The sequence below is a fragment of the Hyaena hyaena genome, unplaced genomic scaffold (genome assembly GCF_003009895.1).
Source record: "Hyaena hyaena isolate Hyena2069 unplaced genomic scaffold, ASM300989v1 scaffold_424, whole genome shotgun sequence".
NCBI classification, from domain to species: domain Eukaryota; kingdom Metazoa; phylum Chordata; class Mammalia; order Carnivora; family Hyaenidae; genus Hyaena; species Hyaena hyaena.
Window position 1 is genome coordinate 1,201,059 of NW_024081054.1, and position 27,523 is coordinate 1,228,581.

General features: G+C 42.9%; 1 protein-coding gene across 8 annotated transcripts in view; it reads right to left on the reverse strand.

Moving 5' to 3' along the window:
• The window catches only part of PCDH7 (protocadherin 7), a 420,500-nt gene extending 404,866 nt beyond the window's left edge, over positions 1-15,634 (reverse strand). For 7 of the 8 annotated variants that reach the window (XM_039252578.1, XM_039252577.1, XM_039252576.1 and 4 more), the window contains exon 1: positions 11,795-15,634. In XM_039252578.1, coding sequence (XP_039108509.1) covers positions 11,795-14,980 — 3,186 coding nt within the window. In that variant the 5' untranslated portion in view covers positions 14,981-15,634. Of the gene's footprint in view, positions 1-3,690; positions 5,602-11,794 lie in introns of those variants that run through there. The other variant, XM_039252582.1, reaches the window with a different exon arrangement.
• Positions 15,635-27,523: the final 11,889 nt, after the last annotated feature.

Sequence of the window (27,523 nt, forward strand, 5' to 3'; positions counted from 1 at the left end):
TGTTATGTAAAATGGCAAAGGACAGTTTCAACAGGCTTCCGGACTTGAAAGGTTTTACACAAGGTCACACTGGCCAGTCAGTGACAGATCCAGGACAAGGAGACAGATGTTCAGATTGCCTTACCCAGCTCATTTTCCTTTTTGCCAGAGACCTTCGAGGAGTGAACTACCAAATAGAAGTTAGAAATTTCAGGGACTCTAACCCAGAACTATTGTAGTCTGACCTACCATCTGCAATCAGAACTGAGGAGGAGGAAGTGCTAAAAATTCAGGTTTCTGGACTATAGTACAGACTTGCTAGAATTCAGTTGCTGATAACTGAATGAAATTAGGACAAGACTCAACTACGTGGCACTAATATGGCCACTATTTTTATGACAATAGTCTGATAATAATAAGGAGAAGGTGAGTAGGTTGCTATGCAGTGGTTGTGGTTTGTTTGTTTTTTCTTTTTATTTCTTTTTTTTAATGTTTATTTTTGAGAAAGAGAGAGACAGAGCATGAGCAGGGGAGGGACAGAGAGAGAGGGAGACACCGAATCCGAAACAGGCTCTGAGCTGTCAGCACAGAGCCCAGTGCGGGGCTCGAACCCACGAACGATGAGATCATGACCTGAGCCGAAGTTGGACACCCAACCGACCAAGGCACCCAGGTGCCCCTCTTTTTATTTCTTCATTCTATCTTTCTCTCAATAATATGGGAGCAGAAAATGAATGGAAGCAGAGCAGTTAGACATAATATTTTAGACTGAAAACAAAAACCAACCAAACCAAACCACAGGGTCTCAATGGGGGCATGTGGAAGTTTACTACTTCTTGACACTCATCTTGCAATCCTATTAAGCCACGATGTTTGGCGCCATTCTTATGGTTACCAGGGCCCTGGGCCAAAATTCATGGCCACAAACATTTGTCCTTATCAGGCCTGGAATTCCTTTTCTGATATAGTCTTCTTGCTTCCCAGATGCCTAGCTGGTGTTGGAGACACTTGGTGCCTTAACAGAGTTCTGGTCTTCGAAGCTGCTCACCCTCCTTCCTCAAGGCCCTTAGCAGAAGCCTCATTTCCTCAGTCCTGTTGATCTTTGTGAGGTGCTGACCTGTTTAAAGTTATCTGCGTAAAGCCATTTACGACAGGGCATGCCAGAGACTAAACCCAACCCCTTCAGAGGTGATTTGCAATTTCAAAGAGTGCTCTTTCCAATATAAGCTCCTAAAGAGTTTGTTGGGTTGTTTTTGTTTTTGTTTTTGTTTTTGTTTTTTGAGTAGAGCTGACACACAATGTGATATTGTGATATTAGTTTAGCGCGTATAACATAGTGATTCCATTCTGAGGAGTGCTTTCAAGTTGCAAGACATTTCTAAGCAACCACCTCACTCCCCATCACTCCCAAGAGCATATTCTCTCTTCCAGATCGCTTTCCTTAGTAAACTAAGTGCATGTTTCTCTTTACAGAATGCCAAGCTCTCACCTTTAAAAAGGACTGCTCACCACGGGCTTTCAAAATAAGAATGGAAACGCGTTCTTTATCAGTGAGCATGGGCTGGTAAAGTGAATGGGTACTATCTGCTAGAACATGTAAACTGAGGAATACGGACACTTGTGTCTATGTTTGGGCATAGAGGTACCTATTTTTTTCCACAAGGAAAGAGATACGGATAATGCTGAGCATCCGTACAGTAAAAGGCGAAAGATTTATACGATCTGAAGAGAAACCAGAGTATTGAGCATCAGTACAGAGTAAGAATAAGTATGTCAAGAAAAATACTGAAAACCAGCATGTTTGCCTGCTTCCTCATACCTCTTCAAACTACACGAGAGCTCTACTGGGCGGCCAATGCCTCTCTTGCTTAGCTTGCCTATCTGTAGTTTAGTTTTCATCTTTCTTTAAGGGTTTGGTGTGGACACCGCCACCATGGAGATGGAAGGAGAGGACAGAAGATTATTGCTCATTTACTACTATAATGAGAGGCACACCCACACAGAGAAGGCAGGTAGCCTTTTAGCATGGACTCATCCACCCAGCAGGGAAAGGAAGTAACGACTGCTATACTTAACAGTCTGATCTAAAAGTGGACCTACCAAAGCCCAGTGATTGAATATGAAGGGATCTTCAGGGTATCTAGCACCAAAGCCCAGGCCCTTTGTTTGTTGTTCAACAAATATTATGAGTGTCTCCCATGTGCTCGGCCTCTACTAAGCACTGGGAAAACCATGATGGTTGCGACAGACTTGGAGGCAGCTCCTCTGAGTCTCACATACATATCTGACCTATGGATATTAGTTTTGTGCTGTCCTTTCTCTGAAGAGACTTGTTCTAGCCATTGTTTTAATTACACCCCAAAGCCTCCCACTGTGCGTTAAAGATATAGCAAATCAATACAATCTCTATGAAATGAAGGGGAACAAAAAAAAAAAATCACACACATTCAAGAAACCTGTTTTGCGAAGTTACTGCTTGAAAATTATTCCCAGAGACACATTTCAAACTGTGGAGTTACTAGTAAGGGCCTTGAGTTTTTCTAGAGATATCCTCAAAAACACAGGGTTAAAGTGACTTACTCAATTCTTAAGGTTTTTTTTTTTCTTTTTAAAAGCACGTATGGGGTTGTTTACAAATCCAGTTAATTAATTAGATCTCTACTTTATGCCACAGCCTTTTTGTTTGTTTTTGCTTCAGTTTTAGTAGTATTAGTTGCAGTTTGTGACTACAAAAAGTCTGAAAACCAGGGTCGTTTTCTAAGAAGTTCTTTTGAGATGATATTACCCAGATAAGTCAGAAAATAGATTATATTCAAAAGCACAAATTTCACAAATCTCCCCAAATGCTTTAAGTACACTTGAATTCTGATCTGGTATTTCTTCAAAGATTTCATAAAGTTCTTAAGCTAGTTCCATCAGAGTCATGAATAAGTTGTTCGTTATTTCAGTTTCCTCACCTCAGATATAATAATGGTGCTTTTCCTCACAGATTGCTCTGAGGACCAAATGAGGAAACATGATTCAACTTTCTGAAACTTAAGGGGCATGATGCAAATATAATCTATCCTTTTCTGCTCTGTAATCTTTTTTTAATGTATATATATTAGTTCCATGAGGACAATCTTATTGTCCTTATTTACAGTCCTTATTATCTTATTCTGTTTTTGCATTCCAGTATCATTGCTGATATTAGATGTATTAAAAGGTATTAAACCAGGCTCCAACATTCTCCTATTCCTCTTTAGATTTTGTGATGGAGAATAAATTATAATCTGGTCATTTAAAACAAAATGTCCAAATGCTAAAATTTATAGGGTAATGGGTAGTTTGTTCTGAGTTTATCTCCCATCTATCCACAGGCATCTCCTTAAATGGTAAATTCCAGTAATCACACAGGAGACTGGCCAAGAGACCTGAGGTGGATGGCGATTGGGAGTAAGGGGGAATGGAGAAAGAGGAGAAGTCTGTGCAAAACAGGAACCAACTGGTGACATGTTCAAAGATTAACACACACACACACACACACACACACACACATACACACACACACGGGTGAGTGAAAAGCTCAAACGCTTTTTACTGTTGATAATTGTTGTTGTCATAGTATGCTGATGATCATTCTGATTCAGCTGAAAAGTACACTAAAATCTTCGGAAGTGTTATTTTTTTGTTTTGATTTATTATGTTTTTCCAATAATAGCCATAGTCTCCCGCCCGAAACAAACTACAGTGGTGGTTCTGAACCCTTTTCAACTGCTTACACAATAAAACACATTTTTCCCATGGCAACCGAGAACAGAACACACACACCACCACGGTAACAAGGATTCCACACAGCAATGCTTGCTCTTGCTACATGAGTGACATACTTGGAATGGTTCTGTTTCATTTCATATCTTTCCAATTGTGGTAGAGATGCACTAAGTGGATTCATGCCTCAGTAACGTATTCCAGCCCAAGTTTTCAAAATGCCGCCTTGGAAGGCTCTTCTTTGTGAAAGTATTTATGTATATTCCCTCTATGTGGCTGTAATTAGATTATCCTCAAATTCTGGACCTTTTTTTGTCTTTAATTTGTTTTTGAATTGATATGATTTGCTACAGGAGTCACACTTTAATTATATCTAAGGAAATTAATTTTGGTGAGGGACCATGACATTTTCAAGAAGCAGAAAGTGGTAGCGCTCTTTCACCAGCCTCTTCCGCTGGTCCTTGTGCACAAAACAAATTGAGAAGTTGAGGATAATCAGGTTTTATTCAGGAATTTCACTACAGTTTCACGAATATTTCTGAAAATGTCATTTCTGCAAAATTAAATAAACAGCTAACAGAATAAAAAACCTGAAATATATACATTAGAGATTTTCATGGGTTAGCGTACATTTACTACCACTCTACATGTTAGTATTCTCACAACATTCATCTGTTTTTATTAAAAGGCTTTTATATTGAAAATAATTCACCAAAAATATCCCAGCCTGTCATTCTTAGTCTTTCAAAACTTGGGGAACAATTAGTAGAGCAAATAATGTGGTAAGTACATTATAAAATTATGAAACTCCACACTTGAGCAGTTATTTTTAGGCATATAAACACATACAACAGAAACATAAATACATAACCATGAAGAATTAGAGGGACCACCCAGAAGGTTCCTGACTTGCCTAGAATATTACTTACACAACTAAAATTTAGCCACTCTCTCTCTCTCTCTCTCAACAATATCTAAGTCTTGCATTCTCAGAAGCAGCCTGGATTTATGTTATCTGACATCAAATAGAATAGCCTTCAGATAAATGTACCACAAAACTAGGAAGCCACAAATTCCTTCTGAATGTGACTATAGTGACTTCAGTAAATCTAATGGAAAGATTCCAAATTTTCTTAAGGAATTTAACAGCAAGAAAAATACTTAAAACTTCTATGGATAATACAGAGTCTTTGGTCAATGTTTCAAGATTAAGGAAGAACCAATCTATTGGCAGTAACTGCTTAATACAAAATTAGCCTCTCGAATTTATTTTATAAACCAATATTTTTTATAAATATTGCTCAAAGTCCTTGCCTATAGATGTGAGACATTATCTTTTACTCTAATACAATTACCTCACTGGCCTGGAAAAGGCTGTAATTCCATAACCCTTCAAAAATATTGATCAACTTAGGATTTTACCAAAAGTCAGTATCCAATGTATTAAAGACAAAGACTAAGTAGACTTAACTTTTCCTTGGTTCACACAAAAGCTAGAATCTTAAAATCATTGTTGAAATGTGCCTTGGGTTTTTTTGTTTTTTTTTAAGGCTTCACAATTCATTTCTGCTAACCACCTCCTTGAGAATGGAATTCTCAGTGACTCAGATGTCCACTTGTAGCACATTTCTTTATTAATACTGTTTCTTTTATAAATTGATTTATTTCAGTATTATTTTTCCTTAAATGGGGGGGAACCCGAAAATCAAATGCACAACGAGTGAAACAAGCAGTGATTGGCTGACACCCCACGGCCAAGGGCAGGCTCCAGCAGGTTTCGGAGTAGCAAGGTCATCAGAGTATGGTGCATAATGGAGCATCATATTAGAGTGGAATTCAGCCAAACACAGTAATGTATGGATGTAGACGCATCTGAAAGAAGGAAAATAAAGATTTATGCAGGTAAAAAAAAAAAAAGTGCGATGAAGGATTTCCCCCCAATATCTTATACCCAATCAGAATGTTGTGGCTGAGGTTTTGGTACAGAGAATTTTTATTTACAAATTATGTGGCTGTAAATAATAAATATGCTCAGGCAGAAAAGAAAGTTAACTTGTCAGATGAATCCTACTCGGAAGGTTTAATAGGTTTTGTTGTTGTTGTTGTTGTTGTTTGTACACAGCATTAGAGTTCAATACAAACATCACTGCATTCCTGAAAATAAACCTTTATTCTGCCTTTAAAACATTAATTCACCAGACGTGATAATTAAGATTAGTTTTAGTGGTTTCAGCTCAATTCTTCTTGGAATGTGATTTCTCCCACAACACTAATGCTAAATAAAGCACTGTGTAATGTTCCGAAACAGAGTCCCTGCTTTAGAAAAGATTCTAAGGGCTTTTAAAATAAATAAGAGAGAAAAGTAAAGCTGACTCAAGATCTATATGAACAGCTCTTACTATTTCTATAGAGTCATGGTAAATAAATGGATGTGGAACCTTGCTATAGCCTAGAAATTGGTTATATACCACTTAAACATAAAGCTCTAAACAATTATTATATTCAGTTACCAATATAACCTTCACCACCATCGTCTCCCAGGAAAAGAAATGACAGTAAAAGAGCTAATCGCATTGGTGGCTATGGCGAAGCAAGGGTTTTGTCACATTATATTTAGTTTTAAAAATAGTTCAAATTTTATTTTTAATTTGATAAACTCAATCATCAGCATTTTATCACTATGTAAATTTCAAATATGATACGTTGGATTGGTTAACTGCCTAACAAAGGAGGAAATGCAATTGAAAATTTTAAAAATATCACATTGCTTTAAAAACTTGCCAGAAAACTAATTTAGAGGAAAAATTAGCTTACAATTGTGTGTTAAGGTCAATATGAAGGTTGTGTTACCTGCAAAGCTGGCAAAATGCAAAGGAGCATAGAAGCCAAAAAAAGATCATCAATATAAATGAAAACAGCAAAAGATGCTCCCCATTAGAATGCATATAAAATTGTATACACAATGTATACAGAACTTGTATTAATTTCCATAAAAATTATGTTTTTTATTGAGAATATATTAATACCACCTGTTGTCAGGCTTCTGCTGAAATTAAAAATTCTGTCAATTAACCTGTTGAATATATGTTCTAAACAATGTTAAGATACTTCAATGTATGCCATCAATTGCTATTTTACAGTGGGGAAAAGAGCCATTAATTTCTTTTGAAAATCTAGAAAATTTGAATTATACTTTCCTGATAATTTACAGATAAAAACTAGAGCCTATAGCAGAATTATATTCTATTGTAAAAAAGTCAGTTTTCATAGCTCAATATGTAGTTATACACAGATAGGTAAATCTCAACAGATTTCTGTTGTTATTGAAATATATACAGAAGAAGGTATGTAAATTCACTTTTATTCCTGGGGTAGTATGATAAAAAAACAAAAACACTGGTCTCTGCATTCCTGACTTGTATCCACACTGTATCCTCGAAAATCTTGTGATCTCAATCAAATTACTTTCTTAGAAAGGCCTCAACTTCTTAAGTTGCATTGCATCGGTCAAGGTACCAGCAGAAAACAGAACTCACGCCCCAATGATACAGATAAAGACCTTAGTCTCTTCATATAAAATGAAGGAACTGGTTTGGTTGATACTTTTTAATTCTAAAATGTAATGACTCTAGTGATTTTAGATACAGACACTAAATGGTTGATGATGATATATTTTATTTCAATTTTGTATGTGCTTAAAGTTCAGATATGCTCCACATGTTAATGTATGAATATCACAATGAAATAAAAGACTAATGGCATCACAGTTGGTTTATATGAATATGCTGCATGTGTTTGTGCATTGAAAAGAAAGAGAGATACCATGTACACTTTCCCACATATAAGAAATGTAATTACTCAAAGGCAGGAAAAGTAACAAGAAAGGATGATTTTGCTGTATTTATCCAGCTGCATGATTTACTTACAACCTATAAACTGACGCTGTGGTTTTGTGTCTAAGTTATTCATCAGCTTGGGGTAAGTTTGAGATAAGTTTCAAATTGTCATACCTGGACTTCCATAAAAATGTATATATTCAATGTACATCAAAACAGTGGATGACCTTTCCCTTATTCAGAGACATCCAGAGGTCTAAGGTATTGTTGCTTTAGTCGATACCTCCTGACTAAAAACATAACCTAACTTTTATCAGTTATTAGCCTCCTGTCTATTCTAGCAGGCCAAATGTAACAGAAATTCTACCATATGCAGATTCCTTGTACCTCTTAAAAGTGTTTTTGGTTATAGACAGACCCATCATATTATAGAAATATGCTTATCAAATTGAAACTAGAAGCTGTGCTTGACATTGCTCTGCAGATGCAAAGCTACTATAGTAAGTATGGTGTAATATACATACACAAACAAATTGATATTTAGTTTCCTCAGTGCTGAAAACCCTAATAGACCTTGGCAAGTCATCCATTTGCTTCCAGACTGGAAGTAATTTAAAAAAATAATTTCTGCCATATGTTTTATTAAGTATACAATGAATATATTGAACACAATTTGATCAATTAAAAGGAATGTTATTTAGACAACATTCAGCAGTCCCTTAGGCAAGGTAAACTATCATTGGACTTAGTATGAATTTTTCTTGAGTATTTCTGAGGCAGCTACAAATGGATTTTTCAATTAATGTTTATTCAAGCTGTATCTTCTCTACTCTTACCAAAAATAAAGTACTTGGTTTTCCATTTACTAAATACAATAAAATTTTTACTTGCCAATGCATTATGTAATTAATAGCATGGCATGTATAAATGCAACAGGACTTCAAGATAGTTTAAAAAGTAGTCACTATTCTTTTATATTGCATATAAAACTTTTGGAATTATATTATTCTTGAAGATAATTGAAAAATATTTTAACACACACTAAAACTTTGAAGATTTAAAAATAAATAGAAAAAAGAGAATGCCTCTGCCTTTATTTTACAAATCAAAAAAGCACAACTGTACTTCCACATCACAAAATTTGAAAAACCACTGAAACCAGGTTTACCAAGCAAAGGAAGAATGAAATGGAGGGGTAGATGCTTAATCTCAATAATGCTGTCAATGATCCACATTCTGCTCAACTAGACACATTATTTAGTTGAGAGCAAAGGCTTTTGTTTGAACTGCAAAGGTCTGAACTATGATTACCTTGGCTACATCATCAGTTTTGCTAAGGTGTGAATTTCAGAAAAAAAAAATGTATAGCAACTCTGCAACACATATCTAGATTCTGCCAAAGAGTAACTACAGCAGCTTGATTTGAAAGTTTCTAGACCCTGTAAAACACAGCAAAAATGGGGGAGGAGCATTATTTACAAACTTTTATTTACACAAAGCTGCTTAATTTATTGCACTATAACCATCAACAGGATTTAGGAGCAACCTTTGGAAATGTCTAATTCTCATGAGGATAAGAACACTGTAAACAGGTATCGCTTCCATTGTATCAGAAGTTAAGAACTATGATAAGGTAATCCAGGAAATTCATAAGTAAAATGAAGCCTTTGTGTCAGATGAAATCTCAGAGTTTTAATTAATCCCTACCATAAGGAATTAAAAGACGGCACCCCTCAGGGTTTTCCTTAGATAGATTCAGTATCAAGGGGGAACATTATAACAAAACCTTATGCTCTTTATTTTATATTACATACCATTTAATCACAGAAAATACATTTTGGAAGTTGTATAAAAATAAAAGGTAATATCTTTTGAAATAAAAATAGAAAATCATCTACTATGGTACAATAATCAGAATAAAAAAGATCTTGTTTACCATGTCAGATATCTTAACAGAATGTAACTTTGTAAATGGATCCCTTGTCCCCTGACAGCAATATTGAAGAGATGAAGAGTATCAATTACTATTACTAATTACATTAAGAGGAATGTGTTTCATCCTCCTTTATTTCATTTTAATCCAGCTATTTATTGTGGTTAAAACTTTACACATCGTTTGAATACCTAATGACATATAAGTTTTCCAGTCACTTCTGGCAAACTGCATGATTGATACCAACGGTTTTTTAGCCTTTCTATTTTGGTATATGGATTTTTTTTTTCTTTTTGCTCTGTTAAGAGCCGAGCACCATACATTAGTTTATTTATAAGCACATCACTTTGTCTTTTAAACAGGATGCCACAACAGTCTTGATATTGGCTGTCTTAAATATTCAAGAATCCAGAGCCAACCTCATTTCATGAGCCAACTAAAGCTTAAGTGACAGCATAGAACATATGAGGTGGTGGTATAAAATATCTATAAATCTGCCACTTGATACGTCCACTCCAAAGTTTAAGATGACACAATTTAGAATGCAAATGCCATTCAGCTGCAGGATAAAAAGACCTATTAGGATGATAGCAAAGAAGTAAACACTCTGCAGAAAGGGCTCTTCACACACTTCTGCACCACATGTGATCATTTTCCAAGGAAATTTATATAGATCTACATGTATTTGTGGGCATTTTATAAGTCACCTTTGTACTATTATTTTAACTATAATTGTCTGATAAAAGTACCCCAAACAAAACAAAAATGTCCTTCTAACACTAGGTAAATCAATAACAGAACAGATATAAACTCTCCACTTATCAAACTTCAGGTTAAAATTAATAAATAACTCAGTCTCACGTCCATCATGTATTTTCAAAAGTAATTTAAAGTAATGTACTTCAAACCTGTATTTTTGTGGATAGCTTTGCTTATTGGATATAAAAGCATGTTAAGTCTGTTTCTCCTTATCCAAATAGCTACAGTAAAGTACTATAAGTACTAGGAAACTAATTTTTAAGATTGTGAAAGCAGTAAGGAATTAATATCTCTTTTCTATAATATATTTAATGAGTTCATCAATAACATTTTTAATGAGGCTATAAAACAACTTCTTTTGCCTTCATTCTTCTCAGACTGCACATCCCATATGCAAAGCATATTTAATAGAGAAACTATTATTCGGAATTATTTGTCAGTCATAAACGGTTTTTTGAAATGAGTTCTGATGATAAGAAATATAGGATATTTTATTTGTGGGGTTGCTACAGCATTACACACAGCAGTTTCCAAAAGGTTTTACTTGCTGAGTGTCAGACCTTGGTAGGTGTAACAAGTAAACTTTGTGAGTATTACATATCTCACACAAGCAAAACTTTCAAAAATAGATTTTCTCTTTTCTGAAGTTCACCTCAAAATATGTTTCTAAGAACTATTTCCACATTTCACTGGGAAACAACTGTATTCCATACGACCTTGAAAAGTCTCAGGTATCAGAATGCATACCAACATTTTCTTGCATGCAGTGCATCAATCATGACCATTTCTGTTGCCTGGCTTAAATAAAAAATGGGTCATGCAACTTCACTTTTGCTTCTGTACTCTTAACACCAAACATGAAGAATGCAAATGCTAATTGCATACCCTCCCAGATGTCTAATTGTTACAGATATTGAAGTATTAAAAAGACAGTGTTGCATGACATTTGTGTATCATTAATTATTTGTAAACCAACATTTTGGTCAAAGTAGCCAATTTTTAAGTATCTCAGACTTGGCACTGTATTTGCATGAATAAGCCTCTGTTACCTGCAAAGTCATGCATAATACATAGCATAGCTAAAACTTTTATGGTGTCCAATTTGCACAGGCACCAGGAGTAACTTTAGAAATTTTCTCTCTGGGTGTAATTATCCACTTCATAGCCACAAAACAACATAATTTCAGGTTGAAGTTAACCATCCAAACAATAGATACCTTTTTATCCTGAAATCAGAGAATACAGGATGAATGAACGCTGTCAAGTACAAAGATATGTGCAAAACACTGCCTGCTTCGAATATGCTCTTTCCTAACTTAGTGAGCACTGGCTTGGTAACTTGCAAAATACAGTGGTGCACCTTGCATAGATGGCCTGTCCTCAATTAATGATACATGAATTAACATTCAATTACTGTTATTAAATCTTCAAATAATGGCTTCAAAGGAGAGAAAACAAAACTTTACAGAAGATGCTCTCTGTCTCAGAGTTATTCGCCTTTTCTGAGATATTTAAATATATTTGGAATACATCTTACCTGTTTGCTGTACTTGTTATTGGTTTGACAGCTGTATTCAGAGCAGTGGTCTGATCCAATAGAAATGTTGTCTCCTGCTCCCACAAATGTGTTGGCTGGTGGTAGATCTTGTACCGCCTGGTGTTTCTTTCCTGCAGTTGGTGACTGGGGGTGAAGCTGGACAGTAGGCAATGGAGAACTAGATTTGTAATGCCTGGCCAGGTCAGGACTGCCAGGCCCACCATTAACGGATCGGTATCGGCCCATGTTTGGGCTGTCTGACAGCTTCTCGTTGACACTATCATACCTCTGTCCATTTGGTTTAGAAGCTTCTACAGTGACAATGCTGCTGTAGAGAGGCTGCTTCGATTTTTTGTTTTTCTTGTCTTTTTTAGGCTTTTTAGATTTGTCATGCTGCTGGGGTGTAAAAAAGTCTTCATGATCTTTTTTGCCAGCTTCATAGCCATTTTTATTCTTGGACCGGCAGTACCTTGCCATCACTACAATTAAGATGATTAGAATCACTGTCATAATCCCAGCAACCACCCCAATGACAATACTGAGTCTCTGTTTGCTAATTTCATAACTTGGGTCACCAGCTATGTCCTGGGTGAGTGGGGTGTGCAAACTTCTGACTATCTGTGAGTCGATCACAGTTGCATTCGAAACACTTTCATTGACAAACACATGCACCAGAGTCGTAGTGGACTGGGAAGGCTGTCCACTGTCATTCACTTGCACCACCAACCTGTGCAAGCCATAATGCTTTTGGGTGAGTTTTCCCACTAAGGAAACCACACCGCTGGTGGAATCAATTTCAAACAGCTTGAAGGGATTCCCTCCCACAATGCTGTAGTTAAGGTCTGCATTGATGCCATCATCACTGTCTGTGGCCAACACTGTAGCTACTACTGTCCTGACATTACTTGAAGGTGGCAGTAAAGTGTAGGAAATGTTTCTGGGAAGGGTAACTGTGGGAGCATTGTCATTCTCATCCATCACAAAGAGAGAGACTGTGGCTGTGGCTGATCTGGGAGGATCTCCCCCATCCACAGCCTTGACTCTGAACGTGTATGTGGTCTGATGTTCTCGGTCAAAGGACATTGTGGAATAAATGGTCCCCGTGTCATTTTCAATGGAAAAAATGTTGCTGTTTTCCTCTATGTAGAGGCTCATCTCTGCATTGCGTCCCTTGTCAGCATCCATCACCGTGACCATCCCCACAGGGCTGTTGGGCTGCAAGTTTTCTTTCACATAAAAGGTAAAGACGTCCTGCATAAACTTAGGGTCATTGTCATTCTTGTCAGCCACCTGCACAATCACCGTGGTGCTGCCCTGTAACACTGGGATGCCTTTGTCTTTGGCGTTAACTTTAAACTCATACCTGTCAGTCTGCTCGCGGTCCAGTACCGTATTGACGAGGATGTCCCCAGAATCAGGGTCGATGGCAAAGATCCCCATCACAGAGGAATCCAGCGAGTAGGCGATCTCTGCGTTTTTCCCGCTGTCGGCGTCTGTCGCCAGCACCGTGGCCACCCTCTCTCCAGGGATGTTGTTCTCGGGAAAGTAAACCTCCACTACCGACTGGCCGAAGACCGGGGGGTTGTCATTAGTGTCTCCCACCTTGACAACCAGGGAGTTGTTGCTGGAGAGGCTGGGGCTGCCCGAGTCCACCGCCACTATGACCACGTTGAACTCCCGGGTGGTCTCATAGTCCAAAGGCGCCGAGGTGTGCAGAAAGTACTTTTTCTTGTTCTGGTCGCCCTCCGTGTCGCTGGCCGGCTTGAGCTGGAAGGGCACGTCGCCCACCACGGTGCAGGTGACCACCCCGTTCTCGCCTTGGTCTCGGTCGGACACCTGCACCAGAGCAATGGGGGTGTCGACGAGAACATCCTCTGCCACGTTGGCCACCCCGTCCTTGAGAGGGATACGCCCGATCTTGCGGATCTCAATGGACGGCACGTTGTCGTTCTCGTCCTTGATGTTGAGGACCACCGTGGCCTTGTCGGTCTTGGGGGGCTGCCCGCGGTCCCGGGCCATGACCGTGAAGCGCAGCTGGTTCACCTCCTCGCGGTCGATGCGGTGCAGGACGCTCAGCCAGCCCGACGTCTCGTCGAGGCGCAGCAGCCGCCGCACCGACTCGGTGGCGGCCCCGAACACGTACTCGATCTGCCCGTTGACCCCCACGTCCAGGTCGGCGGCACGCAGCTGCAGGATGGGCGTCCCCGGGGCGCTGTTCTCCGCGAGGTCGGCTTCGTACACGCTCTTCTCGAAGCGGGGGCTGTTGTCGTTCACGTCGGTGATGAGCACCCGCAAGATGGCCTGAGACGAGCGCGGCGGGTCGCCCCCGTCGCGCACCCGCAGGGTCAGCTCGTACGAGTCGCGTTGCTCGCGGTCCAGCGCCCCCTTCACGATCAGCTGTGGCTGCTTCTCGCCATCCGGGGTGTCGGCCACCTGCAGTTCGAACACGCTGCTGCGGCCGCCGCCGGGGCTGGTCCCGCCGCCGCCCTCGGGCGCGTCCGGCCGCCGCTTGGAGCCGCCCGGGCCGCCGCCGCCGCCGCCGCCGCCGCCGCCGCTCGCGCCGCCCCCGGGGTAGGGGGCGCTGTCGGCTGGCCCTGCGCGCCGGCCCTCGCCGCCGCCGCCGCCCCCGGGTTCCTGCAGCAGCTCGTAGCGCTCGATGCCGTTGCGGCCGAAGTCCCGGTCGGTGGCGGTGGGCAGCAGGTAGAGGGTGCCCACCGGCCGGTTCTCCTCCACCGTGAGCGTGAGCACGGGCGACGGGAAGGTGGGCGTGTTGTCGTTGATGTCGAGGACGATGACCCGACCCTCGAACAGGTCCACCCAGCTCTGCGAGGGCCCGATCACCGAGACCTCGAAGTCCAGAAAGCACTCGTTCTCGTCGAAGATCATCTGACACTGGGGCAGCTTCTCGCGGTCGATGCGCCGCTCGCTGGTGCTCAGCTCGCCGGTGAGGTTGTCGATCTTCAGGTACTCCGAGCCCGACTCGAGGCTGAAAGTCACCTCACCCGAGCCGGTCACGATGCCCAGGTCCGAGGCGACGTTGCCGATGCGGACGTCCGCCGGGCCCTCCTCGGCCAGCCGGTACCGGAGGAGTTGCTTGGCGGCCGCCAGGCTGAGCGAGAGCGGCAGGAGGAGGCAGCAGCCCAGGCACCAGCCGCGCGCCCATCCCGCGGTCCGCATCCTCAGCATCTTCTCCTGCTGCTGCTGCTACTGCTCCTTCTAATCACAGCCCCCTGGGCGCCCCCCGCCTCCGGGGCCGGCCGCCTGCCCTCCTCCCAGCCCTCTTCTCTCTCCGGGAAAGGAGGAAGGGCGAGGAGGGAGGGGGCAAGAGCGGCGCGCAGAGTCGGCCAGGGGCACCGGCGATCTGTCCTTCTTTTTCTTTTTTTCTTTTTCCTTCTGCTTCTTCAGAAAGTTATTGTTTCATAATTCATGCAATGGGTGCTAATCGCCCGCTCTCCGGCCGCCGTTCAGTCGCAGTACTCACAGTTCACGGGACACTGCGCGCCGCGGGCTCGGCGCCCCCCCAGAGTCATCCCCGCAGCGGGCGGAGGACCCCGGGCTCGCGTCCCCGCTCGGTCGGATGGGGCCGGAACCGCTCCGCCAGGCGGGCGGTGCAGCCGGGAAGCGGCGGGGAGCGCGCCTGCAGCCTCCCCCGCCTGCTGGCCCCGTTCGTCTTCGCTGCTACTCGAGTGGAGTCCAATTCACGTTCCAGCCACTCACTCCAGACCCGGCTTCTGCTCCCGCTGCCCAGGCAAACGTGAGTTGCTTTCCTGCGCAAGGCGCCGGGGCCAGCAACAAGCCGGTCTGAACTCTGACTCTGCTCTGGCAGCGGGGAAGCCAGGCAACAGATCGAGAACGAAAAATCCCTGGCAGGTCGCTTCGGGCACCGTGCAGTGGAGACCACTCGCGTCACGCGGCGGTCCGCGTCCGGGTCCCCCCCGCGCGCCGAAGAGCAGCCCAAGCCATCTTCAGAGACACCCAGAGAGTCCGTCCCTTCTCACCCCCAAGAGCTCGGGTTTCTCTTTTTTTCTTAACAACTCTGCGCAAGGTCATTAGTCACGAAGCCGCCGCCTGAAACCGCAGCAGCCGTTCGCCCGCGGGGGCGAAGGCTGAACCGTGCGCACCGCGCGGTGCCCAAGTTTGGGTTCGCAGCCGCAGAGTCCGTGCCTTTGCTCACCTGCATTCGGCCCGCATGTCGGAGCACTGGGATCTGCAGCGCTGTGCGCGATTCAGGGAGGAGATTGCAGCCTCGCTCTCTCTCCGCGCGCTCTCTCGATCCCTCCCCTCCCTCCCTCTCTCTCCTCCCTCCTCCTCCTCTCTCCTCCCTCCTCTCCTTTCCCCTTTCCCCTTCTCCCACTCTCCCTACTGCACGCTCCCTCTCCTTCCTCCCAGTCCCAATGCTGGCAACTCGAGCTGAACTTGATCCCTTTGCAGTTCAAAGGTGAGCAAACCAGGCTCGGTGCTCTGGCGACGTTGGCCTGGTGAAAGCCCCCCGGCCGGGCTCCCCGAACGGCAATTAACAAAGATGCCCAATTCTGTCCGGATTTCCGAAGAAAAGCCAAAGGCACCGGGGAGGGGGTTGGGAGGAGGGGGGGGGGAGGTGGAGTCAGAGACAGCTGCCAAGTAGCTTTAAAAAAATGCAGTTTGCCAAGGGGAGAAAAAGTGCCAGTCGGCTGTTGCCTCGGAAGTGCCCTGGCACGGCGGGTGAATTCCGCAGTTGTCTCGTCCCCTTTCGCGTCTGGGAGAGTCTGGTGCGGGCGCGCTCGCCGCCCCCGGGGCTGCCGAGGCTCCAAGCCCCTGAATGGCAAGTGGGAAGCTCCCGCTCGCTCGCCGAGAGCCGGAAACCCGCAAGTTTGCCCAAAGTGGTGGTTGCTCCTGGGAGCTCGCTGGCTCGCTTGCGGCTCAAGCTGGTCCCTGACGCGGCGGCGGCGGCGGCGGCGGCTGCAACCGAGCCGCCGAAACTACACACTCGCAGAGAGGGAGGGAGGGAGGGAGAAGAGCCGAGCGGAGGAAGGCAGGAGGAGTACCAAGCGGGCACCCGGCTTCAGCTCCGGGGGCCACTCCTTACACGCACAATCCCAGCCAGTCCCGTCCCCTTTAAGCCAAAGCGTCCCCCCCTCTTCCCAACGAGCGCAGCCACCGCGTCCTCGGGGGGCTTGCTCTCCCTCCCCGGGGCTGGTAAATTTGCCCCCGTCTCTGACTAACGCCGTGCGCGAGTGTGGGAGCGCTGGGGCGGGTGTCAGGGAAGGTGTGTGCTCCGTCCCCCTCTTAGACGTTGTTCCCCGCCCCCCCGAAGTGTCTCGGTTCCGCGATTTGGCACCCTGGTCAGGGCAGGGCCAGCGGTGGCTTGGGGGATCCCGCGTGCGCGCCCCGGGAGCCACGTTGCTGTGCTGAGAAACCATGATGGGCTGCGGTGGTTAAGAGAGGACCTCTAACTCCAGAGAGAGCTAGAGAGGGATCCTTGTTTGGGAGTGCGGACTCCGGAGGGCTGGGGTGGGGGGTTGGGGAGGTGCCTGTCTTTGTTTAAACGCTTGGCGTTCCTGTCGTCGTGCTTGCTTACGGGGGTAGACCGTGCGTGTGCGCGCGCCTGGGGAATAAACACATGTCGGAAGCCTCGATGTTATTTTCTGAGCTGAAGTCTGCAGCCTTTAGTAACTGGTAAAGTGTAGCGTCACCTATCTGGATAAAAGGGAAATAAACTTTCATGGCAACTTTTGTGTACCGAAGTGTCCCTAGTTCCGTTTCTCTCCTTTTGACTTGGAGCCACTTGATCGTACAGGGTATTCCCCCGCGGAGGCTTCCCCGGTCTTCAGTCGCAGCCTCCGCCGCCTGCCTCGTCAGGTCCTCAGCTCCGCTGGCGTTTTAAGAACTGTGGCCATTCGCTCTTCGCGTGTTTTAGGGGCTAAGGGGGACCCCCAGGATTAAGGGCGTTCGGGCGGGCAGGAGGTGTTCGGAGGGAATCTTACCATCTCAAAAGGGAAAAGGAGCTGCTGGTGGGATTTGGTTGGTCCTCAGCTAGTCTGCCTAATCTATGGGCACCGAAGGGCCTCCCCTTAAAGGCAAATTTAAGACGAAAAGAAAAAGAAAGAAAGAAAGAAAGAAATCCGTCCAGAGTGGGCACTCTGTCTTTACGAGACCCGTGTGAGGAGGCAAGATGATTTAAACAAGACAAACACCAATAAAGTGTAGGAGCAGCTGTAGCGCGCGGCTGTCTGGGCGGGCGCAGACCGCAGGAATGGCGGGGCGGGGGGAGGCGGCGGAGACCTCCAAGGTCTCCCTTCGGGGGACCGCGGAGGCGCAAAGTGCCAGGGAGCCGGCCAGTATCTTCCGGTCGGCTAAGCATTAGCACGCAGGGTGCAGCGGCTAGTCCTCGGGGGCCAGGCCGGGAACCCGGCCACCCCCACATTCCCCAAGCCCGCCGCCTCCCGAGCCACTCCGCTCGAGATCTGCAGCATCAGCGAGAAAAACCCCGCGCGCAGACTCAGTGTGCACCGCCGCAGTCTGGAGCCGGGGGGGGGGGGCGTCGCAGCCTTTCCGAGGCCCGCTAAGTGGCTGTAATGCTAAATCCCCTTATATGTGGAAAACTCTGGTTTATCAGAACCCTTGCCTCCCACGACACCCGGTCCCCTTTTTCCTAGGGTCCAAGGCGAAAGAGGGAAGCTTTTGCTCCTCCGCGGCCTTGCACCGGTGCATTCCGATGCGCGGCAATATGGTGCAGTGCACGCACTCCCCGACCCGCCGTACTAAGATTTTGCAAACTTCAGGCAGCCGCGTGGGCAGAGACGTTGTACACTCCCTCTTCCCTCGCCAGACCATAAACTTGAACAAGCCCCTGAGCACCTTGAAACACTCGCCCGCCGCCGGCGCGCAATCTCCAGGCGCACACTAGCGAGGGGCGCAGGAGTGGGAGGCTTTTCCTCCGAGCGCCGCATTTTTTTTTTCTTCCCGGATGATGGGGTGGGGGTGTGTGTGCAGCGCGTCCTTCACAGTGGAGTGGTTTTCTCATTGCGAGCGGGAGGGAGTCTCCAGTCCGCCCTCCCTACTCATCCCTACCAACTCCACCGCCGAGCCAAGCCAGCGTGGGAAATGGGTCCGACGTGTGCGGCATGGAGAACAGCCCGCCAGCCTGCCCCGGCCACGCCGCCTCCCGGCCTTCCTCCCTCCCCCATCGGTCCCCGCCTCCGACCTTTCAGCCGAAGGGCCGAGGAGCGGCTGCTTTGCCCCGCGGCGCTGTTCCCGGGAAGGGGAACCGAATAGGCGGGGCGCGGGTGTAGACGAGGTGAGAGGAGCCCCCGGGGCGCCCTTGCCGCGGTCGGAGCTGCCGATCCTCTTCCGCCCCCTGTCTGGGGACTGACACTCCAACTCCAGCCTCCCGCCGGCGCGGAGGATGAATGGAGGCGAGAAGCCGTTTCCCCCACCCCCGCCCCATTTCCGCAGTCTTAGAGCCGGTGTCACAAGTGCTCAGCAGTTTCATTAAATGGAACTGGGGAACTTAATCCCCCCCCCCCCCCGTACCAGACCTCACCACGGGAATATGATATCCGGATTCGCTCCCACCCACAAACCCCGCCCGGCTTTTCAGACTCGAGGCAGCATTTATCTTCTCAACCTGAGAGGAGAGGGTTCAGAAGGAAATGGGATCGAAAGTGTAACCGGCTGCAATAAATTAAAGAGCCCTTTGCTGCTATGCTGCTGTTGCTGCTGCTTTGGCGGCCAGAACTGAGGACAGAAAGCGAGATCGGTTTCCTAAAGCCTGACTTGATCAGTGTGCGAGGACGTCATCGCTTGCAGGAGGCAAAATATTTGAGAGAATGCCGAAATGTTGGGGATTTGTGGTTTGTCTCGTTTTATTTTAAAGGAATATTTTTTAAATGACCACTTGAAACCAAGCTATGAAAAATGAAATTCCCTAAAATAGACATCGTGTCCCGTTTTGATAGACCTTTTATCAAAGCTTGGGCAACGATTCTTTTTTTTTTTTTTCTTTACCAAATATCCTACCCTATACTTCTCATATTCGGTAGTTTTTTTGTTATTGTTGTTTGAAATTTACCTACTAGCCCTGCCATCTTAAAGCTGCTTGGCAGTTAAGAGATTTCAGTGACTGAGCTGGAAAATAGCATTCAGCGTCCGTGATGTAGTTTCAGCCTCAAAAAGACGGGAAGGGAAGTAACAATGACAACAAAAGTTGATGGGTAAGAATACAAACAAGTAGGTGACGAAGATGTGATCTCAGGAGGGCTTTCATTTATTATAGACGCTGTATTCACAATAGTACAAGAAAAAGGTTAAATACAGTAAACATGATAGCCAGTTCTGGAAAGAAATATAAAGCAGTTTGATGAGAAGGGAGAAAGTGACTCAAGAACTCCACCAAGGGACAAACAGAGGAAATGACACTCCTACATCTCCAAATCCATTGACCTTTAGTCTTTTGAGAAAGGGTCCTCTATATCCACTTACCTGTGCACTTACAGGTTCTTGAGGCCTTTATGATCAATCATTTCTCCAACTTCTTTTGATAAATCTGATACTGTGCTCTTCTTTATCCAAATAATTATTATGAATTATTGTTCCTTAAACATATATCATTTTGATATCATTTCGAACTGTGAATATAACTACATAACTATTGTCTTAGAGCAAGTATGATTTTGATTCTTGGGACTGTGAGAAACTGTGGGTGGATTTTGTATCTTTAAACCCGGTACTAAGCTTGTAGTATTAAAATGAGTAGCAGACTGAAAAAGCTAAATTATTCATTGCAACAACAGACTTTTTGATGGACATTAAAACTCAGCAGTTTAAATAAGGAAACCACAGATATCCTTTTAAGCAGGTAATAACTGCTTGCCTCGGTGGTTATTTAATTGGTCTCTGGCCAAGAAATAGAGTCAGTTGTACCGTTTACATCATGAAATCATGTCATGCAAAGCTATATGCAGTATTGCAATGTATTGATAAAAGAAACATAATAAACTAAGTTGATTTATACATATCTATTGAATAACTATAAAACATTTCTACAAAGCCAGTATAAAAATTTAGTTCAATGAGAAAAAGAAACTGAAAAAAGTAATTTTTAAGGGTTTATCCAAGCATTAATTCACAAACTATATGACTTACCTGTTAAATAGAATGTTTTTTCCTTAAGTTTATTTATTTGTTTTGAGAGAGCACAAACAGGGGAGGGTCAGTGAGAGGGGGAAAGAGAATCCCAAGCAGGCTGTCAGCCCGGATCCCTATGTGGGCCTCAATCTCACCAGCCCTGAGATGATTATCAGAGCCAAAATTATCAGAGCAAATTATCAGTTGCTTAACCAACCGCACCACCCAGGCGCCCCTAGAATGTTTTAATTTTTAAAATGCCATTTAATGGAAATGATTTTCACTTTTCAAGCACAGTTTAATGGTTGATTTTTCTATTTAAGTTTTAAATGCCAAAACATATGGGAGATAGCATAGATGTATAGTTTGTTATGTATAAAGATCTAGTCAGTTACTATAGCTGACACATTGTCTTTTACAAGATAATGTATGAGTTTTTCAAATTGCACATTAATTTTTATACATTCACAAAACTCTAAGCTTGAGAAGAAAATACAGTATTTTGCAAACTCTGGGTGAGTTTTTTGGGGGAAAAAACCTTGGTAAATCAGAACAGTACATCCTAGTATCTGTGGTCATCTGAAGCAGTTCTCTGTCACTATCTGAGGTAAAACTGAACATGTCAATGCTCTTTGCAGCATAAACTTGAGACATTTGGCATTTCTTTACTACCAGGGTAGAGTATGTCAAAAGCTGCTGTGAATAATGACCTCTAAGCTAGATAATATATTGAGGATTTGGGGCGAGAAATCTCATTATAATGGCTTGTATGAATTTAATACTCAAATAAATGACCTTGCTTGTGCTAAGAATGGTTGAAAATTATGAATTACCTTTATAAGTTTTAGCCCCTGACTATATTGGCCCAGGCTAATTAAATCACTTCTTAATGTTAATTACCAATATCAGGTGATACACAATGTTATTTGATCAAATTTAACCCATGGCATTTAAAATTCGAAATATGGAATGTACCTAGAGTCGGTAATTTAGTACATCTGACCACTTTAACAGCAATGAATTTTCCAGTGATAGATGCTGATCCCTACGTGGTAATCACTGGACCTTTCCCCAAATGTTTCTGACTTCCGGACCTAGAGTAGGAGTGTACTTCCTGGCCCCCTTGTGGCTAGTTGAGTCCACTGACTAGGTCTGGGCAACTGTGAGTAGAAGTCAAGTTCACTTCCAAAGGGAAAATGGATGCCTGAGATGAAATTATTGTTCAGCTTTACCAAACTGATTATTAACCTGACCTATGACCAATACCTAGAAACTGTCAATAAACTTCAGACTAACATTGGCGTTAGGTAGTAATGGTGTTTTCAATGCCTTTTGAACACTTATTTGATGAATTATTCAAGTAAATATGATTACAAGGCTTACAAAGTGACGATATGGGTTTCATATAAACCCTGTAAGTCAGCAGTTGTGCTATTTAGCCACAAGTGGAAAAAGCATTTCATCAGCAAGGCAAGTTCTTCATAAAGCTGTGGAAATTTGTGCCTGGTGATTTTTAACATTAGTAAACATATTTTTTAGTTTATTTTCTTTCTGGTAACTGATGTCGAATTTAACACTTTGAACGGGACTTTTGATAAAGTACTGTTGATTTACAGTGAGATGGAAAGACAATAACTATCATATGCATTTATGGTTATTATATCCTGTTTCACTGCATAACTGATTATCATTATTGTCTCCAAAATGACTGGATAAAAAACCCACTGTAAGGATGTGAATAGAAGCTTTTAATTCGGCTAACTTATGTATAAAATATTAAATGTTTTGATGCATTATTCAGCTAACAGCTGTGATTAGTAACAAACAGTATATATCATCAATAGTATATATCTGAAGTCGGTCCTGAAAGGTTTACTAGATTGTTCTGTTTCTGAGTGTTTTCTTGTTTCTCTCTCCAGATATTAGCTGTAGCCTGATCATGTTTGCCTATTTTGGAGAGAAGAGATAGTACGTATCCCCTGCCTTTTTGGTGACATCCGATATAAAACTTCCCTTTGTAACTAACAAAGGGGAAGCTTTGCTTCTAGCTTTCTCGTCAAACAGATTTGCAAACAGAGGAGAGAGGGTGAGAGAAAAACACGGTAAACTTAAAAACCAATGACTGAAACTAAGTGCCCCAGTTTCCGTTCTACATTGCCCTCTAAAATAGTACTTTCCAAAGGTCTGTGAGCCAATATCACCTTCAACTACCAGAAGTTACTCTCTTTAGGTGTCCTGGTCAGCGCTCTTCAGTGTTTCTGAATTACTTTCATGGTCAGATTTAATGTGATGCTAATGAAGCTTAAGCTTTCAGGGTCTCTCACTTGACATTGGGGGTGAGGGGGGAAGCAGTAATGTGTTTGCATATTCACATGGCTTTGAAATTTGCAACAGTAAGAATTTTAAGTGCAGTAGGTTAAGAGCATGGTCTCCCTCCACTCCAGTAGCCTTCATCGTGCTTTCTGTTTAAATAGTGTTAGAGGGATGTGGGGGATCTAGTTAAGGGAAAATTTAGGTGGGGATACATACTCGTTAAGGGAAAGTTAAGATGAGGATACGGTACGTTTAATTTGGGTGTGCTAAGATGTACTTTTGTGGATTCAGTCTCTGGCATTCAGAGTTAAGTTATTGCTGACAACTAAGGCTTCCAAGAATTTGCTCAACATCCACTGTATTAGCACAAAGGTGTAGTGCCAGAGGCTCTAGAATGAAGGACTGTCCCACAATGTGGGATCCTGAAAGCCTAAGGGCGGTAGACTGAGATCCAGCCTCAAGTGTGTGGAGCCGGAAGCAAATCTGTAGAAAGTTCTGGCAATCGCAGTTATCTTTGCTTTTTGAAAGTCCTAGTCACACCACTAGGCTTTACGAAAAACCTACATTAGCACTCGTTTTCACTAACGGAAAGAAATCCAAAGAGGATCTGTGCCTTGACAAAAGAGGGCAAAATGAGAAAATAGAGTTCAGTGTTTGTTTTGCAGCAAGCTGTTATAGAGGCAGCATGTGAGAGTGGCCGCACCAACCTCCATCCCTGGGAACTACACTCAGTGTCTCAGCATGAGGCTGCCACAGCTTTGAACTGTGTCGGTGAGCATCTGCGTTTTATCTCAATTTATTTTGTGCACCCATTAGCAGGATAGTTCCTAAAGGATCAGAAGAGCCTAAGAGAGCTTATTTTTTGAGGCTAGGAACACTCAAAACATTTTCCATATAAATTATGGTAATTATTACTTTGCTCTCTGTCATTCCAGCTTCAGAGAAATTTCATAGGATCACGCTAGTACCAGATAGCAGGGGGAGCCTGTGTTAGTCATGTAAACTTCCACGTGGAGAATGTGCTTCTCACTCATGTCTCATCAAAACAAAAATACTCTCTATCAGGAATTAGTCGATAAACCAGGAGACACACTTAAAGAAAAAGAAAACCACAAAGCTTCTGAGTTGTGTAGTGCAATTTCTAAACAGAAATTGTGCATATACAGAATTTATCAGCATACCTGTGTTTGAGGCCACACATATATAGTAGTACCGCAAAGCTCGTGTGTGAGTGTGTGTGTGTGTGTGTGTGTGTGTGTGTAGTTGGATGACTTTTGTATCCTTGTGTATTGGTGTTAGCACATTTAACACATCTTTTTCCAACAGTCTGGCACTTCAACATAAGGTGACACCCTAGATCCACCAATACAGTAAAAATAACCCCCCAAAAAAACCCTAGTGTTTCAATGGCAAACTTTCTTTTCATTAATAAATCAAAGTATGTTGCATTTACACAATGGTGGACCTTGATATGGTATAATGTTTTAAAAAGCTAATTCTAATTGCTATTCTATGCGTCTTAATTTCAGATTGATTCTATATATCTTATTTTTCAGAAGTATTGTTCATACCGAAGTTCAAAAAACAAAAATTATAGGTATGTGTCAGTATATTAATTAGTAAATTATGAACTGGGAGACACATTGTGATACTTGTATTTTTTAAATCAGATTTTTAAAAGATGAAGTTGCTTATCATTTCTTTTATAATTTTAAGTCTTTTGTAGCTATTCTATCATATATTATATTTTTCTTTAAAAAGACCAACCAAACTATATAAAATTAGGCCATATAGAACCAGAGTCTGTCCTTGTGTGTAATGATTAAGAGCATTGAGAGAGGGTGGTTATAAAGAGTAAAGCATGGACATCAAAGATACCCCAAAACCACAAATTAAATTCTGCAAAATATAATAAATGTTAAGACTTTACATAACATACTTTACAAATACTGTTGAATGTTATTCTCCTAAGGATAATAAACATACTGCTGTGACAAATAATAATTGGACCTCATTCTCGGTTCTAGAAGTCACTAAAATGGCAATGTGGTAGAAAAAGATGGTTGATGAATTGGGAATCAAAGAAACTAGCTTTGAATTCCAAGATCTTCATTTTGGACCTCTGTGATTTTGGTAAATCTCCTTGAGACCTTATGTTTTATCATTTAATTCAATTCATCCAGAGTATATTTAAATTCTCTTTGATATCAGGCCCTCTGTCAGATTTCGTAAAATCCAAATCTTTGCCTTTAAATAGCTAGCTCATATTTTAATTCTATCTACATAATGGGAATAATCTGTCACCTTTGAGGTTGTTATGGGTAGTAAATATAATTTTATAAGAGAACCTAGCACTGCCAGGAACAAATTAAATTATTATTTTTTAATGTCTGTTTATTTTAGAGAGAACGAGAGCGCGTGAGCAGGGGAGGGACAGAAAAAGAGGGAGACAGAGGATCTGAAGCAGGCTGAGAACAGAGAGCCAGATGATGGGCTCAAACTCATGAAGGCAAGATTGTGACCTGAGCCAAAGTCAGAAGCTTAACCAACGGAGCCACCCAGGTGCCCCACAAATTAAATTTTTAGTAAAAGTTATTTTTCCTCTACTGTTGCCAATGCTCTTTTAAGAACTCAGGGTTAAATGTCCTAGATTTTGTGGGATCTTCATTTCTGTTTTGTATGCATGTTCACAGTTTAGAATTCTACTCATTTACACTCATTTAGACTCTTCATTTGTTCAAGAGTCAACAAACTATAGTGTACAGGCCAAATCTGGACCTTGGTTTATTTTTGTATGGTCCCCGAGACATGGATTTTTGTTGTTGTTGTCTGTTTGTTTATTTTGGTTTGCTTTGGGTTTTACACATTTAAAGTGTTAAAAACAAAGGAAAAAGAATGTAGCACAGGGACAGGATATAGTCAGCAAAACCTAAAATATTTACTATCTGACCCTTCACAGGAAAAATTTTCCAACATTTGCTTTGGAAAATATCAAACTCCTGAGTATCATGACAATACTGAAAAATAGTTCAGGCTGCACGTGAGAAAGGGACCACTATAACCTGCTAGTGCACAGATCTCCATATCCACAAAGCTCTAACCCAAGTATACCCCATGTGACGTTATATAACCCATACATATAATGATATGCTGCTTTCATTTCCACACAAATAACCTATTGTACACCTGGTAATGTATTAAAGATGCTTCATTCCTCCCACAGACAGGTTGAATGTAGACAGATTTCCGTGACTGGTTTCACCAATCAGACACAATGGGGGTACCATTGAGCCAGGTCCTGTCTGATCAAACACTTTCAGGAAAGCAGTATACTGCCTCATAATAAGTCCAATTACACTGTGACTGCCATTCTAGAGAGGCCTTATGAACTGGAGGCACAGTAGGTGACACTCACAGCTGAGCCTGGCCTTCTAGTCACCCCCTCCAAGGCACTGGACATGTGAGTCAAGCCATTTTGGACCCTCTAGACCAGTCCATCTGACAACTGAATACCACGGAGTGTCAACATCACAGTTGACATCATATGGAGTCAATGATTCACTTACTTAAGCCCTGGCCACGTTCTGACCCACGAAACATGGCTTAGATACAATAATACATCATTATTTTAAGCCACTATATTTCAGGGTGGTTTGTTACCCACCAGGAGACAGCTGGAGCATGAGTTTCTGTTTGGCAAATTTAATGGATGCTGGATGTCAGTTCTAGATTTAATAATGATAATTATTATTGTATCGTGGCTCATCTGTGTGCCGGATACTATTCTCAACACATTTTGTAAGGTTATCATTTAATCTTTAAAGATTATCATTTAATAACCCTATGAAGTTATTACATTATGGGGACTGTTTTGTATGTAGCACAGAGAAGGAGATGGAGATGTAAGGAGGTTAAGTTTCCTAATAGCCCTATGAAGTTATTAGATTATGAGGATTATTTTATCTATAGTAGGATGAGGACACTGAGCTGTAGGAGGTTGAAAAGGTTAAGTTATAAAGAGATATCACAGTTCCTGAGTGCCTGAGGCTGGGGTATCTAGTTCAATTCATTTGTAGTGACAGTCTTGGCTCTGATTTATCACAAATAATACCTTACATTATAATCAGGAAATGATCTAATTAGTTTATGCAGTTTTACCCATAAGCAGACACACCAAACATCTTTCTTGTTTATATTACTTTATTTAATTAATCTTATGTGTTTCTCCCTTATGATATTCTGTCTGTAGTGTAGCTGACTCTAACTGACAATCTGCTCAGAGTCCTCTGGAAAGAAACATAGAGGAGGGCT